General features: G+C 36.8%; 1 protein-coding gene across 16 annotated transcripts in view; it reads left to right on the top strand.

Annotated features, from left to right (window-relative positions):
* CPQ (carboxypeptidase Q) overlaps positions 1–19,134 on the top strand; it is a 681,911-nt gene that overhangs the window by 256,474 nt on the left and 406,303 nt on the right. For all 16 annotated transcript variants that reach the window (XM_072603459.1, XM_072603458.1, XM_072603457.1 and 13 more), the window contains one exon: positions 17,522–17,729. In XM_072603459.1, coding sequence (XP_072459560.1) covers positions 17,522–17,729 — 208 coding nt within the window. The remainder of the gene's footprint in view (positions 1–17,521; positions 17,730–19,134) is intronic.

Here is a 19,134-nt window from a genome sequence, read left to right as displayed (position 1 = left end):
TGATCTACATGAAGGGTTTTCTTATTAGCAGAAATGAAACTTTATAATAGGCTAGGGTAGAAAAATTTATCAACTAGTGGATTCTCTTAGGACTTATAGTATTTTCACAAGGCAACCAATGAAAGTGTGATCACAGTTATTGCTGTTGAACTATGTGGGAAGGAAACAGTTTGGGGGGACGAATTGACTAAGTGATGTAATGATGTTTTATTATTCTCTGAAAAGCAGGGATATTAATTTCTCACAGAAATGAAATTTCAATAGAAAATTTGGAAATGATGGTCCCCTCTTGATTTCTGGTCTTATAATTCATGTTACTCTATATTCAGATTTATGTGTTGTTTTTTTTTCAGGGAAAGGGAGGGCGATGTCTTTTAACTTTCTTGCTTTCTTCCAACTGAAGTTAGACTAAGTTTAACTATATCTACACATAAGTTTATAAAACATATTAAAGCTTTCACAATGAACTGCTGTAATCCAAAACCACTGCGTCTACCAGACCTCTTAGTGTTTGAAAAAGTGTCTTAATCCGTAATAAATTTGGAATTCTTGCCAGCTGATTTCTGGATATCAAGTCCTAGTCCTTAGAAACATATTACCCTGATGTTTATAACATACCCTTTGCTAATGTCCTGTTTACACTTCAAATATAGGGCAAGAAGCATTTGCCTGCTTCAAAGAACCAGATGAAAGTCTTTTGCTTCATCTAAATATTACGCCTACCTCTTCTCTGCCTTAAGCAGACTAATTTCCTATCATGAGTTATTTTCTCCATGGCACGTAGTTTGTTTGTTGTAGATTTCCTTGTGAATAAATACTTAAATCTTGGCAGGGACTCTTGCATCTCTGGCCTGGTCTTGTCTCCGTTCCTCAAAATATGTTCTCTCTTTGAGGGAGAAATTTAATTTTCTACTTCTTAAGCCAGATGGTTAAAGGGCACAGGATGGGTGGAAGACTACCTGGGTAGTGACCTTCAAGTCAACACCCACTAATTCTCCTAAGAGCCATAGTCCATTGAAGCTCTGTCTGCTCAGCCCATCACTGCCCATCTGTTTCAAGGAACGTCCAGAGGGGCAATGGAAGGAGGGAATAGCAGAGGAAGAAGAAAAGACTTTCATTAAAAAAAGAACAAAACTTTTAGGGTTTTAAAAATTAAGCACCACATGAGAAAACATTAGTGTGAAATTTATAGTAATACTTCTATGAGCATTTTTGTAGCTCTCTTGTCAGTACTTGTAACAAACCTGGGGAATGGAATGGTTTTTTTTGGATTATAAACATATTATTTGAGTGTTCAAAGGTTCCATACTGCTTTTTTCTCTTGCCTTCTAATAGGCCATTTCCCAAGCAATAATGTACCCTAGGAGCTGTGTTCAGCAGCCAATGTACACATACTTTGGGTGTTTTAAGTGATTTGGCTGTACCTCCTGCCTCAGCACACACGGAGGATGTGTGTGGTGAGGAGGGAAGGGAAGACTTACAGGTGTGATTACTTTTGAGTGTTGTTGCGTGATCAACATTAAAATTGCTCTCAGATTATGGGAATTCAGAAGTGATAAGGTATTCACACAAAGTGGTACAGGGGAAAAAGTTTGGCTCTGAAGTCAAAGAACCTGAGTTCAAATCCCATTTCTAATGCTTCCTAGTGGGCAAGTCAGTTAAATTCCCTGAACCTTAGTTTCCTTATTTCTAAAATAAGGGAATTGGATTTTGAAGCTCTGTTCATTTTGAGCTATAACTGTCATTTTGTACAAAGTGCTGTTTTTCATAGTCTGGGGAATATAAAGATGAATTAGATTTAGTTTCTGCCTTCAAGGTGCTTATGGCCTGAGGGGAAGAAACACATATAATGCAAGTCACATATGATATACTTCTTCTCTTAACCTTTACTCACTAAAAATAAGGACAGTAATTCAACATTGGAGTCTTGTTCTAAAGCCAGTTCCAAAGAATTGGAATACAGTGAGAGTTAGGAGGAAAAGCAAATCATATCTGATTAAGGGAATAAGGAAGACTTCACAGAGGAGGGAGTAGTTAGAATGGGTTTTGAAGGGTGAGCAATATTTCAACAGGTTGTTGTTTGATCTTTAAATTCGCTTCTAGCTTTGGCACTCTATAATTCTTTGTAATCTTCACAATCATGACCTCTGTGCTTTGGGCATAATTGATAGTCAATGAATTTTTGTTGGCTGCTAGAATGTCTTAAAGCATGTGGACCATGTAATGGTACCTCTCGTCCCTGTCTGCCCTTCCTCTAATTCTGTTAACAGTGAGTAACTGTCTTAATATGACACCTTTCCTGAGAGGTAGAATTATCCTAGTAGAAAGAATTCTGGACCTAGAATCAGGAAGATTTGAAATCAAATCCCTCCAACATTTACTAGGCTTTATGACTTTGGGCAAATCACAACTTCTTATTTATGAAATGGGACAGAGATAGTACTCATCTGGTATGATTGTTATGAGGATCAAATGAGATAATATGTAAAAAGTATTTTGTAAACTTGAATGCATTGTATAAATGTTAGCTATCATTATAACCACCACCACCACCATCATCATTTCCTGATTAAAGGACTCAGTTTTTCTATGTAGCAAAGAACATTTTTGAGCATGTGAGTTTCTGCGGAGTAGAAATGTAGCCCAAGTTAAAAATTAAGACTAGAAATCCAAAAGTTGGAGTAGTGAAGGGAAGAGACCAAAAGGGGAGAACAGGACAAAATATTCCATATGTAGAGCAACTAGTAGCTATGTTGACACATTCTTGGGGCATTCCCAATTTATACAGTCAGAGCTAATACTGAGTTACCCCCAGAATGGGCTGCCCATGATGAAAAATAGTATAGAAGTTAATCTTATACAGCCTGCGGTTAACAAGAATCTAGAATAGAATCAGGCTAATTACTTTCCAGAGAAGTCAGCCTACCTCACTGTCCTCTGATGTAGATGTTTATGATTGGTATACCCTTAAGGGTCATTCCAAAATAGCTTGGATTCTTGAACTATAGGCCTGAGAAGCCAATAGGAGATGATAAACACATCCAGGACCTGGCTTTGGCTCTTCCTGAGGTTGGATGGAATGAAGTATATTGATTTTCTCCTGAGTGTCACTTGTTCTTAGATTATGAGATCTCAACATAACTGGGGCAGGACATTGCACCTTTGCCTCAGGACCCTGAAAGGACATATAGTGCTTTAGCTTCAGTAGTGTGATGATAACAGAGCATAGCACCAGGTTAATGTGAATAATTACTTCAACAAGAAAGCTACTAGATGATGCTGTTGGATGTTCCCTATCCTGCTCTCTTGGCCTTGCCATGGTAACTTTCCCATCAGCACCTCTAAGTGACCTGGGGTCTCTTTCTTTCTACCACAAGGTATTGTTCTAGGATCTTACTCTTCCCCACAAATCTGGGGGCATGTTTTGTGCAGCTTGTCATGCTGTTGGTTTGGGGTAGTTGCCCTGAACATAATTCCTAGTTGCTGCCCTGTTTGAGTAAAGGCCTTTCCTTGCATTAGAGAGAATTTCTTCATGATTTCAAAATGAAAAAAACCAAAAAAAAAAAAAAAAAAAAGACAGAAGGAAGGTAGAACTTAAATCAAGGAATGTACATTCTTTTAAATTTCATGGAAATTTATGATTGAGACCAATATGCTAATGATGCTGCACAGATGGTGTTTGTATATGTTATTCTCCTCTTTTGAAGCAGCTAAATGCCTATTCCTTATGTATAGGAATGCTAGCAAAAAGAGTCCTTTCAGAATTAATTGTGAAGATATCCACATGGTTATACAGAATAGAGACATCCTATACAAATTATCCAAAAAATTAACGTGCATTATACATGCACCTTTGGCCACTGATCCCAAGTTTATGCACAGGATTGACTCCCTAGCAGATGTATAGGAAGAGTCTTTGACTATGAAGATGATTGGCATTAAGAAAATATTAGCTTTGTAGCTGGGTAGAAAGAGATAGACTAATCCTACTCAGAAGATCCAGCTGCACTGCAAGTATTTCATCAATTAGGTGGTGGAAGCAAATAATCATTTACATAGTTTTTTTTCTATTAATTTATCACAGATGTTCAACCCCTAAGACCTAAGAGCCAGGGATTGAATGAGACACAGATTTTTAGATACAGACACAGATTTTTATTTGTTTAGCTTTACTATAATGATGACGGTGACAACATCAATAGCTGGCATTATGTAACACTTTTGGGTGTTCAAAGTGCTTTCTATATGTTATTTTATTGGATCCTGACAACAACCCTATGAAGCAGGTGCTATTATTATTTCCATTTTACAGATAAGGAAGTTGAGGCTGAGAGTGAATAGTCTAGGTCATACAGCTAGCACATCTCTGAGGCAGAATTTGAACTGAGGTCGGTTATGTATACACATATAGAGGCACATGTACATGCACATATACATACAGACACATGCATATGTATGTATATATATATATGCAGTGTGCTTGTGTTTATATGCATATATGTGCATGTAGGTATGCGTACACACATATAAGTGCATATCTATATCATCCATACATATGTATATCTATATAGTCAAGTATTGAGATTGCTTCCTGCCCCAGATTTCCATTCTAGGTTTCAAAGAATGAAGGCTTAGACTCATGAAGGAATTAATTCCCTTAATTATCTGTGTATAGATACAAATATCTATATACATATACACATCTACATTCATATACATACCCACACCCATATACACATACCTAAGTATCTCTATATCTATCTATCTAGTCAAGTATTGAGATTTCTTCTGGCCTCAGACTTCTATTCTAGGTTTCAAAGAATGAAGGCTTAGACTCTTGATGGAATTAATTTCCTTAATAGATAATAGTATGGTACATATTAGCATACCCTAATGGGATGAATCCAGTAACACCCTCATTCTAGGCTTCTTTCTGTCTTTTTCTCAGTGCTGTATGCTGTGATTTAAATGCTGAAGTTACTTAAAGAGGAGAATTTTGGCAATGCAAGGATAGGGAGATGGAGACATGGGTTACCACAGTTGACTCCCCAAATCCTAGAAGGGCTGTAAATTAGATGTGAGTGCGATGTAGTGGATAATCTTCAGGTTGCCTCCCAGGCCTATGATTCTATGTTAGGATTCTTTTTTCCTCTAAAGCTTCACTTGGAAGTAGTAATCAGAGTTGTTCCACAGTTAGTCTGACACTGTGACTTCATTCTGTTGAAAGAAAAGGCAGACCACATGACACTTCTGCCTGCTGTAGAAATGTAGACTGTCAGAGCTGGAAGGGACCTTAGAGACCATTTAGTGAAGTCTGACCCTCTCATTTTACAAATGAGGAAATTGGGGCTCAGAATAGCTAGGAGATTTCAGATCCTAGAATATTACTGCCAGAAGAAACCATAGAGCGGTCTCCCCACCCTTACCATAGAGGCTCTCGAGTTCATTCCTTTCAATTTACAGACAGAGAAACTGGAGTCCAGATAAGGTAAGGGCTCACATGGAGTAAGTGTCAGAACAGTGATTAAAATCTTTGCCCTTGGATTATAGATCCAGTGATCTTTCCCCTCTGTCAGTGATCAGTAGCAGAAGTCAGAATTTGAACCTGGGTCTCCTGACTCTTTATAGTCTTTTTCTATGACTTTATTTTTTTCCTTCTCAATGTGTTCCCCATATCCTCATCAAACATCATTCATCAGTAACATTTTTGGTGAATGAAAGTGATATTACTCTTTTTTACATCAAAAATGATTTTGTCCTCGTGTTAGAGGTAAGGAAAAGGCAAGATAAAAGGGGGCTATACCCTAATAAAGTTATATATAATAAAGTTGGCATAAAAAGAAATTTGAAATTAGTAAAGGGCACAAATGGTAAAACATAATGTTCACTAAACAAAGATGCTGAAATAATTTTTGATGCCTACTTTCTGTTTCAGTAAATATAAAATGGAGGGTGTGATTGTTTTTTATATCTGCCTCAGATTTTTTAATGTATATTCTAGAGGAGTTATACTGTATATCTTTTTCTTAGCACCATATGTTATGATTATAAGGAGTATGGAGTAGTAGAATGAAGAGGAGATCTGACATCAGACCACCAGGATTCCAGTCCTCCCTGGGACTTTTACTAGGCTTGAGACTCTGGACATGCTACTTGATATCACATTCTCAGCCTTTTTCTGTGTGAAATGAGGTTAATAATGCTTGTGTTACCTACCTAAGTACTATGAAAGTTTGTATGTGGAGTTTTAAAAAAGCACGTAATAATTCATGGATGCATGGACAGCAAGATTAACATATGTGTGTATAACATAATTTGTAAAGCTGACAAAATGGTTATATAAATGTAAGTTGTAATGCCCAAGGCAGCTAAGTGGTACAGTGGATAGAGTGCCAAGCTTGGGGTCAGGAAGGCCTGAGTTCAAATGTGGCTTCAGACACTTACTGTGTGGACCCTGGGCAAGTCACTCAATTCTGTTTGCCTCAGTTTCTTCATCTGTCACATGAGCTCGAGAAGGAAATGGCAAACCACTCTGGTATCTTTGCCAAGAAAACCCCAGAGAGAGTCATGAAGGGTCAGACACTCTGAAGTGACCCATCAGTGATAATATCAACATCCCAAAGTGTTCTTGAAATCCAGATCTTTCTGTGTTTTATCACATGAACTAAGATTTCTTACTTTTTAGTATATGTTTCTTTATACAGGAAACCAAAGGCCCTAATGTTCTATTTAGAAAGTTTATATGTATGTGTATATATTTATATTATTATTTTATGAGCTTGATCTTAACCATTTTTAGAATTTCCATTTTTTTATTTGCTATGTATTTGTTATAATAAATGAGCCTTGTGAGAACTAAATCCATAGATAATGCAGGAATGTGCTAGAGCCAGCTCCTGCTGGCTACTGAGAGCCTGTTGTTAAATTTCATTGTGAGCATCTACCCCTTAGAAAACAGCAAACCCTACAAACCAGAGTTTGACTTATTATTTTGTTTATTATCTAGCCTCAAAAAAGGAGAGGAGAAAATGTTAATAATGTAGTTTAATGTAAAAGTGTGTCATATGTCCCTTTTTTTTTTTCAGTGATTCAGTTTTTAAACATTTTCTAGGATATTCCTGGATCATAGCTTCAGATGTGGTAGGGATCTTAGAGCCCATCTAGCCCACTTCTTCCTCTTACAGAGAGAAAATTGAGGTCTAGAGGAATGATGCGATTTGCCTACAGTCTCAAAGGAAGAAAATGACTGAGTTAAGATTTGAACCCATGTTGTCTGAATCCAGATTCAACGTCTTGTTGGCTTCCTCCTTTTCTCTGTTATAAATCGCTCCATTTCTATGGCAGCTGTAAAGGCTGCCATATTTAACAGTCTCTTCAAAGAGAGAGCTGCTCAGTGACTATTAGATATCATGCTAGATGTGACTTGCATTTTGTCTGTTAGGAAATAGGCCATCAATATGGAATAAAATCTAGAAATAGATTTTTTTCCCTGCCTGTCTTCTGGTATCCAAGTAGAATTGCAGAAATCAGAGATGAAAATAGCTTATTGAATCCTCCAATAGCTTCACCTCCTTCCGAAGAATTGTTCTTAGTGTTTTAGCATGAACTTCATTCTAATATTTGCCATGAATATGAGCTCCTTGCTTTGGTGTTGTGGATGATTACACGAATATGTGAGCTGAATTTTGTGTGGCAGGCACTAAACATTTAGAACTGTCGGGGAGAGTCAGTACCAATCTTCCTAAGGAAAGGTTTTTTGTTTTCAATCACAGATCACTACCAAGATTCTGGAAATGACATACAGCATAAATGTCTGCCTTTGTAACCTCACTAGAGAAGAAGTTTCTAAGAAAAAGAATTTGGAAACAAAAGGCCCAGCTTCAAAGGCCTTCGCCTTCCATAACCTCTCCCTTTCCCGCCTCCAGACCGTAGACTTTCTAAGACTTCATTGTGATGTTAATATTTTTTCATTTTGGTCAAAGTGTTATATGACTATAAGGGAAAAAAAACACCAAAAAACCAGAAAGACCTGTATCTCCCTCAGCAGGAGTATATAATTGCCCTCTTGGTGGATATATCATGTATATTCCAATACCCACTTTCAAGAACTCATGTGAACTTTGCAGATAAAGAAGTAGCTTTGCAATAGAAAGTCTTTTTTTTTTTTTTTTTTTACAAAGGACTAGTCAATACAGGATGCTCTTGGAATGACTCTTGAGGGGACACTAGGTGATTGATTGATGTATAATACTGGGGAGGACTAGTCAACTTTTTATTCAAACTGGACATTAGTCTTATTCAGAGTTGAGGATCACACACACAAGAATTCAGCTGTCTCCCAAATGTGTCTTTTAATGTAGAAGATATTTGCAATATTATAAACTTTAAAAAGAGTTCCAGGGATTTCATTTTCAGCTGATATATGGGGGTTTTATTATAGACTCACCACTGCAGTAATTGGAAGGATCTACATTTTTCATATTTGTTGAGGGTAATAACATATATTAATAATACTGTATCTCATTTATTACAATTATATGAGTTCCGTACTACAGATATTGTTATTCCCTTATGCAATCAACCAGTCAACTAGCATTTATTAAGTACCTACTATGTGCTTGGTGCTGAAAATACAGTGACCAAAGTGAAACAGGTCCTGCCCTCAAGGAGCTCAGTATTCCATCAGGTTAGATAATATATACATGTGTAGATATCATAAACAGATGAAATAGATCTGAGGTTTAAGATATCAGCAGTTGACGGTAGGGGAATCAGGAAAAGTTCCATATAGAAGAGGTGCTCTTAACCTGGTTTGTATTGAGGACTGCTTTGGTATTTGGGCAATCACTTCTGTGATTCAGAATCAGTTTTTAAATGCATAAATATATAGGATTACAAAGGAAATCACTAATATTGAAATATATATATGCATATTATATATGTGTGTTTTTGTATATATATATATTTATATATATATTTGTGTGTGTGTATATTTTATAGAAAGTTTTTCAAACCAAGTTCATGGTGCTCATATTAAGAACCACTGATATAGAAGAGGGCCCTTGAGTCAAATCTTAAAGGAAAATATGCATCTTAAGAGGCTAAGATGAGGGGAAAAGGTTGAAAGGTTAAATGATTTGCTCATGTTTACAAAGCTATTATTACATGTAGGAGGTGGAATTCAAACCCAGATCTTTCTGTACTCTTTTCTGCTACTGAACACTGCTTACCCCCAAATCAAGGGTAATTGACTTAGTGTGTGGCAAGGTTTTTGTCTTAATTTTGAAAGGGTTATTGTCGAGTAAAAATTGCTAGGGGCCTGTTGGACTCAACCTTGGCAACTTTGTGATTGTTGATCAATTATCAATTGATATCTCATTAGCATCTAGCTGTTTGGAATTAGGGCCATTCAAATAGTTCCTTCCAGAATAATAGATCTTAGAAAAGGGAGAAAAAATAGGTCATATAATTGGACTAAGGAGGCAGATTGCTATTGTTAACAGGGTTGGGCTTGGATCATTTAAGTCCAGATATAGCCAGCCTTTTTAAAAAGGGAGTACCACCCATTGCCTTAGGCTGGACTTTGAATAGCACCTCATAGAGGTTTGCCTCTATAAAACTGAGGAATTAAATAATATAGCTTATCCCTTATTCTCTGGGCAGTTAGTGCTTTTCTCCCTTTCTTCCCCACCATATTACCTTGTATTGATGTATAGAATGTATATGCTTATATATGTATATATTGTCCCTCCATAAAGAATGAAAACTACCTTAGAGCCAAGAAAGTTCCATTTTTGTCTTTGTAGTTTCAGCACCAAGGACAAAGTCTAGAAGCCATTAAGTGCTTCATAAATTATCTGTGGTCATTTGATTACCAAGAAGGAACTAGATTGGAAATAGTCCAAAGAATGTAGGAAACGTTTACTAATATCTGCTCTGGAAACTGCATGAGAAGATCCAGTTCCTCAGTCTTTCATTTGGTAGACAGTATAGCACAATGCTATTCTCTTCTGCCTTTTGGGGATCCCAAAAGATAAGCAATCCTATGCCAAGATATGTCCAGTTGGAACTAGAGAAGTGATAGATTCATAATCTACTTTCCTTTAGAGTGCAGAACTTCTATTGTGACCATACATATTTTAGCATTCATTGTTTAAAATTATAGCCTTATTTTTTTATATATCTGTGTGTTTTTCCTAAGCTAGAAGTTCAGTCACCTCTAATAATTGAGTGGTATTTGTTATAAAAGAACCTGAGAACTGAGGTGAGCATGAGTGTGCATGTGCGTATGTGTGTGTATGTGTGTGTGTGTGTAATAGCACTTATACAGTACTTTAAGGTTCGCAAATGCCTTTTACCTGTGTTGTCTCATTTGAATTTTGCAACAGCTCTGTGAGGTAGGTGCTATTATTGTCACCATTTAATAGCTGAGAAAACTGAGACTGAGTGGTGAAGTGATTTGCCCAGGTTCATACAGCTACTAAGTATCTAAGGCCATTTTTGAATTCAGGTGTGCTTGATTCAAAGTTGAGTGCTGTAGCCACTGTGTCATCTACAGTGGTGTTAGATCAGAGATTTAGAGCTTCAACAGGACCTTATAGGCCATCTAGTTATCTTACATCTTCTTCCTTTTACAGATAAAAAACCTGAGGTACAAAGAGGTCAAATATCTGACCCAAGGTCATACAGGTAATCGGAGACAAAGGCATGATTTGAACCTTACTTTGGAGTTAAGGATACACAGTTGAAGTCTTTCTCTTCCCAGAGTTATGTTTATAACAGAATACATAGATATTTCCCCAAAAAAGGGAAACTATTCGCTGAATTTCAGAGATTCTTTTGTGACTTATGATGGTGTCTGCAGAAGTCCACACTTAACTGCTAATGGGCAAGTGAGGCTTACTATACAGTGAGAAGGTTGCCTCTATGCTGAGCCCTGACTTTAGGTAATATCTCATACTACTATTAATGTACTTGACTCAGTTTGCTACTTGTTACTAAAATTTATTGAGTAATTCTACATTCAGAAATAAATTACTGGTTCCTGGATTTATTTCTTGAATCTGGGACCCAAGCTAGAAAGTCCCTTTCAGTTTAAGAGAATTTCTATCTGCAGTTTATTTGAACAAATTAATTTGAAGACACATTGTGTTGAAAACATCCCTGTCAAGAAGTGTTAGACTGATCTGTTAAGAAAGACAGCTTGAGAACAGATTGTTGTTAACTAAATACTAGACATATCGTATGAATAATAAATATTAATGTAACTCTCTTTTTTTCTGGATACTTTCTTGTAGTTTATCATTACATCAACTCCATGGATAATGAACCATTGTGTAGCACTGTCTGAGGAAATGAAGAGTCATTGTAGGAAGTATATGACTGATCAAGGTTATGGTATTCTGTTATTGGGGCAGGGAGGTGGCTAGTACTGGGCCTGCAGTCAAGAAGATTCCTCTTCCTGAGTTCAAATCCAGTCTCAGATATTTCTTGGGTGTGTGACCCTGGGCAAGTCACTTAACTCTGTTTGCCTCAATTTCCTCATCTGTCACATGAATTCAAGAAGGAAATGGCAAACCACACTAGTATCTTTGCCAAGAAAACCCCAAATATGGTCATGAAGAGTCAGTCATGACTGAAAAACTACTAAACAAGTACAACAAAATACCTGTCATTAAGCCTAGCATCCCAGAATTGTGGAAGCTCAGAGTTGGAAGAGACTTGAGAGATTGTGTAGGCCAACCCCAAATGACTCATTAAACCCTATCTACAATATCCCCAGGGACTTCTCAAGTGTCCCTTTGAATATCTGCTGTAACAAGGAACTACAACTTAAAGTAGCACCTTCTACTTTTGGATAGCTTTAAATATTAGGAAATAGTGGAGGTTTTTTTCTTCTTTATGTCTAGATGAAATCTGATTTTCTCTCACTTCTACCCAGGCCTGCTAACTCCAGGGCCAGTGCTCTATCCATTGTACCACCTAGCTACCCCTCATCCTTCATTTTTGAAGTGAACCAATGACATCACAGGGTGATATCTTGACTTGCATGAAAACTGGATTTAAGTGAGGCAAAGCCACAAAAAGTCATCAGCCTCACTTTCTTTTCAAGAATCATCAAAGTCTAGTGTCAAGACAAAAGTCAAGATAACTGCTAATCGCCTGGGATACAGTCAGTGAATTTGTGTCTTTGACATCTGGCCAAGCTCTAAACACTCCACAATGCCTGCTTATGCTGCTTTCACGACAGTTGGAACAAATTGTTCTTATCCACTCATTTTACCAGGGCAAATCTTCATGTGCTTGGGGGGGGTATCCTCCTAACTCACTAACAGGGTTGAGGTCTGTCAATTACCCTCAGCCTGGTTTAGCGTTTCTGCCAAGATGGTTTACAGGAGTATGGCTATGTGTATTCTACAGCTTCTTGAAGCCACAAGTGAGGGTGGGGAGAAGTTACAAAAAGGCAAATTTAAGTTTATTGTGAGGAAAGAGTTTCTAAATATTAGAATGAACAAAAACATGGAATGGACTGCCAGATGAGATGTTAGATTCCCTGCTTTGGAGATTTTCAAAAAGATGCTGGATACTTTCTGGATAAGTTGTACAAGGGTCAGGTTTGGATTGAATCAGTTGTCCACTGAGGTCTCTTCCAGCTTATATTCTTGATGCTGAATTTTCATTATAATCTTTCTTGTGATAAACACTTTGCTTTTGTTAATGTAATATCAGTTCTCTTAGCTGCCTCATTAAACTACTGATTCATAAATACTTCTACTTCGATAGAATGCTGACATCTTAGTCACATCTCCCCTATTCTATATTTAAGCAATTAATTTTTGAACCTAAGTGATGGACTTTGCGTGTTTTCTTCACAACTTTTCCAGCTTTTCCTTTCTTTCACTGTTAAAGAGAAGTTTGAGTTTGACTAGATTGACAGAGTTGTCCCTGCCAATCCTAAAATTTTGATTCAATTTAATTCAATAAAAATTTATTGAATTTCTACTATATATAAGGCATTGTCAATCAATAATAATGTATTCAGTACTTAGCTATGACCCAGGCGTTGTAGTAAACACAGGGATGCAAAGAAAGCCACATCTTTGTCTTAAAGTAGAAAGGAATTAAGATTTTGAGCCTGCCTGATTGGAGAGGATGGTGGTATGATGGATAGGAATAGGGCATTTAGAAGAAGAAAGGATTTGTGGGGAAATAGAATGAGATGTTTTTGACATGGTGGTTTAGAGATGTCTAGGAGACATGCAGTCTAAGATATCTAAAAGACAGTTGGTGATGCAAGAATGAAACTCCAAAGAGATGTTAGGACTGTACATATAGATCTGGAAATTATCTGTATAGAGATACATGATGATTGGAGCTGATGAGATCACAAAGTAAGATAATGTAGGAGTAAGAAGACAGCCCAGCACAGAGCCTTGTCACGATCACTGTAGGTTCCATTTCTTCATTTAATCTCTTATCAAGTCATTTAACCCTGTTTACCTCAGTTGCTTTATCTTTAAAAAATGAGCTGAAGAAGAAAATGACAAACCACTCCAATATCTTTGCCAAGAAAACCTCAAATAAGGTCAAGAAGAGTTGGGATTGAAAAAGGAGTAAACAAAAACAATAACTTACCCATGTGTTATCTTCTATTTTGATAAGTATATCCTCAGCCAAGTCACTGATAAAAAATTTAACAGGATAGGCAAGCTCAACCACCAGATTGTGATCTTGGATGCTTAGACTCTTTGGTGAAAATACTTCAAAAGTTATTTAGCCAGCAAGTACTTAAGTTGTATCCCAAAATAAATAGCAGTTTTGGACAATTGTGCTAGTGAAGGTGTAGAGTAGTACAGCTCTTAGAGGAAGTGGATAATAAATTGTAGCTTGTGAGTGATCAAGGTCATGGTATGGAAAGCATGTGGAAAGAGGTTGTCTTATGAACTTGGGATAGCTTGAAAAAAACTTGGAGTAAAAGGGTCAGGTTAGGAGGAGAACTGGGGATATATTGGAAAATGAGTGAGATAAACTGATAGAGAGCTTTGAAAGCAATTATCAGAAATCCTGACTGTTCGATCATACAATCCTGTGACTAGTGTAGCCCAAAAGATGGTGACTTGATTGAAGCAGCAGGATTAGATTAAAGCAATTTAGGGAAGCCAGATGCTGAATCACCAATATGTTAATAAAGCCTTTGATTAGAAATCATTCTTTGGGGAGAAAAAAATTCCAGAAGGAAGAAGAAAAAAAGATGAGTACAGAATAATAGTGCTTCCTTATATTTGTGTAGATTGGATGTAAGGGAGAAAGGAGAAAGGTGCACTTTGACCAGGCATGTTTCATTAATCCTCACAAAATCTCTGACATTTATGTTTTTCCATATTTTACTTAAAAGTAACTTTATTCATATTTTTGTTTTTATAACACCTACATTTCTCAGTGTCCTCCTCCACCTTTATACTTTCATTGAGTCATCCCTAATGAAAAAGAATATAGAAAAGAGGAAAAGAAACAGTTCAGCAAAAACAAAATATCAGAAAAGTCAAAGGGGGGTGCCCCTTCTTTGTGATGAACTTGATCCTTAGAGTTTCAAAGCATTCAATTTCAGCTGTTTTGTCATTAATGTGCTTTCTTTCCATCTATACACCTCCCCCACATGTATATACATATACACATATACAGATATATACATAAATATGGCTATATGTATACACACATATATACATATATATGTGTGTGTATATATGTGTGTGTGTATATATATATATATATATATATATATGTATGTATAACTTTTCTGGTTCTACTTAACTTTCCTTTGAATCAGTTCACATAAATCTTCCTATTTTTTTTTTTACAGCATGTTAATAGTCCATTACATTCACATACTACAGGTTCTTTAGTCATTTCTCAGTTGCTTATTCTTTACTTTCAAGATGAATGGGAAGTAGACTTGAAGCTATTTGCAACAATTCATATTCTAACTTCCATTTTTTAATATGTCACTCCTTTTGTTCACTAGAGCAGCCTCTGTCTTAGGAGCCTTCCTAATTTCCTTAGTTATAAAGTGATTAGGGCACTACTAATATCCATTGTATGGCAAAACACTTTTATTGCTCAAATACTCCAATACCTGCCCATCTTGTGTGACCATTGTTCATGCCCTCTCATAAGTTTACCATGGGGGCTTACCTATTGTCCTGGAAAAGGAAAGGAGGGAGGGAACAAGTATTTATCACCAGCCTACTCTGTACCAGGCACTGTGCTAAGTACTTCACAGATTTCGTTGTTTCTCACAACACCCCTGAGAGGTATCTGCTGTTATTATTTCCATTTTACAGTTGAGGAAACTGAGGCATACTGGTTAAGTGATTTTCTCTGGGTTGTACAACTGTAAGTGTCTAAGCCTGAAAGGGTCCAGATGAAAATACAATGGGGAAATGTTTAACAAAATAAATAAATAAAATGTTTAACAAAATAAAAATGCGGTGCAACATAGATAATGTTTATTTGTGGTTTTCTAAGTCAATATCACAAGGGATCTATTTACTTTGAAACCATTGGGATGCCTTCTTTTGATCATGTCAAGATACTGTTAAGAGAAGCCCTGTTTTCCAGAGCTAAGGCCCAGCAAACAAGCTGTGTCCTGAGCTTGGAATAACAACAATCCTTTGTGCCCATAGTCTGGAGGATCTCATCCTCTGGCAACATTCCATCATTACTGTATTGCTTTGATCAGCGCCAGGTGTTCACCGAGCTTGGATAAGCTCAGACAAGTTAGGATAAGCTTGGACAAATACCGGTCCTGAAGCCCTGTATAAATCAAACTTGTCTCTTTGTTGCTGTGACCCCTCATTGTCAGGGCTACAGCCTACCATGTAGCTATTGTTGTAAGTATCAAGGTTTGGCCACAATACAATTGGTCTTAGGGGCAGGGCCTTAGCACATGTGATTAATCTGCCTCTTGCAAGCCATTTCCCTCACTTTGAAATTAAACTTCTGTTTGATTCCTGACGCTCCTGTCTCTAGCCTGCTCTGTTCTGCTCTGTCCATTCACAGGTTAGAGGCTGGTTCTCTCCTGTTGACAGCCTTGTGCCGATCCCGGTGCAGTATGTGGGCTAACAGTTAAAGGGTTATTTAAAATATGAAAGTAGACACCCTGAAAACTTACTTAAGAAGCTGCAACATAATATTGTTAATAAAATTAAGTTTTAGGTATTGAAGAAAAAAACACCAGGTTTGAGTCATAAAATCTGGTTTTTGAGTCCTCATTTTTTATTATTGATTAGTTGTGACAATTTAGGTAAATTATTTAACCTCTTTTGGTCTCAATTAACATATCTTTAGAAGAGAGATAATATTTTCATGATCTGTCCCACAGGGTGATTGTGAGGCTCAAATGAGATATAGGAGGGCTTCTCAACTCAGGGCCTGTGAGCTTGTTTTTAAAAAAATATTTTAATAATTATTTCAATAGAATTGATTTCCTTTGTAAAGTTATACATTTTATTTTATGCATTTAAAAACATTATTCTGAGAAAGGGGTACATAGGGTTCACCAGACTACCAAAGAGGTAGGAGATCTATCACTCCTATTTCAGATCTCAGAACCCCTTGAAAATGTTATATGTTTTGTAATTATAAAGTACTGTATGAACATTAGTTATTGTTATTTTTTGCCAGACCTGTGATTTTATTGATTTAGAGAACTCCTGATGAAGAAATCCTTCTGCCAATACAGATCTCCACCTGTTCTGCGATTTATATTAGTTACCTAGGGTATTTAGAGGTTAAGTAACTTGCTCAGAGTTACACAACTAATGTGAACTAGAGGCAAGGCTGAAATCCTGACTCAGGCTAGTTCTTTATTCTCTGCATCACTCTTCTTCTTCATCTTCTTCTTCTCCTCATTTTCCTCCTCCTCCTCCTCCTCCTCCTCCTCCTCCTCCTCCTCCTCCTTCTTCTTCTCCTCCTCCTCCTCCTCCTTCTCCTCCTTCCCCTCCTCCTTCTCTTAGTTCTTCATCATATTTCTTCATCACTTTACAAAATCTAGGATTTTATTGACATGTCTTCTCCAGCTATCAATGCTCACTGCAACTCCTGAATAGCCTTAGGTAGACAATTTGATCTGGTAGCCAACTTTCTCTTGCTGAATTTCTCTAAACATTATGGACTTACCCTTTTATGAAGAGCACATCTTATAAATCCATTGCTGGGATTTCACTCAAACACATTCTAGCTTGATAGGACCTGCTAGAGCTTATGTGACAATAGCAGAACCTTCAAGAATTTCCATATTCAGGAAGTCAGAATTGTAATGGAAGAATTGTAGTCATGGCAATAATAATTCTTTTGTCCAGAAAGCAATGATCCTGTTTTGCATGGTCACATGTAGCTGACATTAGAAAAACAAAATAAAAAAAAAATGAGTCAAATGGGAATACATTGGTGAATTTTTTATAGATGCCTTTCTTTTATCTAACTCAGTCTTTTGGGCTTAATGCAGACTGTGTTTTTCAAGTCCTCACACAGGAATTCAGGTCTACCAGGATGGTGTGCCTCAGATCCCAACAGCCTGCATTACTGTGGAGGATGCAGAGATGATGGCAAGGATGGCTTCTCGGGGGATCAAAATTGTCATCCAACTAAAGATGGAAGCAAAGAACTATCCAGATACAGATTCCTTCAATACTGTGGCTGAGATCACTGGGAGCAAGTATCCAGAACAGGTAAATGTCCTGCCACAAAGAGGCATACCATTCAGAAGTGATACTTCCAGTTATTGTCAGTTTTTAGTGGATTTGGAGGAAAGTGACAATGTAGTTTTGCTGACTTTGACATAAGCAATATAAATTTTGTGGAATGCCTTATCTGCGTTATCTTATGGGAGCCTTGCAACATCCCTGAGAAGTGGGTACTATAGGCATCATTGTCCTCTTTTTACAAAAGAGGAAACTGAAGCTTATGGAGAGGGCAAATGACTTGTCCATGGTCCTGAACTTAGTATCAGATTTGAACCCAAACTTCAAGTCTGGCACTCTCTCTACTTCCAAATTCTTGTTTTGTACAGTGGACTCAAGTTCTCACCCCTTCAAAACTCTAGGCAGATCTTCTAAAAAATGAGCAGAATTTGTCAGCTTGTTTCATATCCTTTTATTTTTTGTGTCTCATGAAAGTTAATGTAAATGATCAAGAAGCCAACTGCCTGAGTGGTGAGGTACACAGGGTTAAGTGACTTATATAATCCATAAATCAGAATATAATCTATAAATATATAACAAATAATCTATAATTATATAATCTATATATTGATTGAATATAGTCTATAAATCAGAAAATCAACCTAAATATATAAGGGCTAAATACACAGATGCATATGGGGCTTTTGCTTTGTTTTAAGATGTTGGATTATATTTTTTTCCCTGAAAACCAGAACATTGATAACTTAAAAGTTAATTATACATGAAACCACTTTTGAAAGGTTTTCACAGGCACACATTCTTCATTAGCAGAGATGGAAATTATTCTTTTGAAAATTATATTCAGAGTAACACTGCCAGGCATTTGACAGAAGGTTATGAAGGAGGAGGTGACTAGAGATAGGGGATATCTGTGAAGAACCAGATCTTCTGGGCTCCTTTCTGTACTGCTGTCAGTAATTCAAAGAAGTTTGCTTATGGAATTCCTATTCCATTTCTCCTTTTTGTAATGGCTTGCTCTCTGTTGCCATTTAGGACAATAGAATGACATACCTTCACTACTTGCTAGTGACAGACTAGAGATCAACTCCACATCCTTTGACTCCAAATCCAGAGCTCTTTTGGCAGTTGACTGTTTGAACTCAAATAGAGAACATGACAATTATCCCTGTTTAATTTCTTCTTATTATATTGCACTTCAAATTATTGTCTGACAAAATCTTTTTTTTTTATTATCTCAACTCTATAATCCACTAGGTTAACTTTATCCTCCAACTTCTTTTCATCTTTACTTTCTATAAGCATACCATGACATTCATTGATTAAGTCATTTACTATAATGAGATGTTAGAGATAATGATATCTCTAACAAAGGAGAAGTTTATTGGATATGTCCAGTTTGTTCCCCCTTCATGTGGAGACAGAACATTCAAGA

The sequence above is a fragment of the Notamacropus eugenii genome, chromosome 4, assembly GCF_028372415.1.
Source record: "Notamacropus eugenii isolate mMacEug1 chromosome 4, mMacEug1.pri_v2, whole genome shotgun sequence".
Taxonomy (NCBI): Eukaryota; Metazoa; Chordata; class Mammalia; order Diprotodontia; family Macropodidae; genus Notamacropus; species Notamacropus eugenii.
Note: the sequence above shows the minus strand (reverse complement) of the source record. Positions and strands in the feature narration are given on the sequence as shown.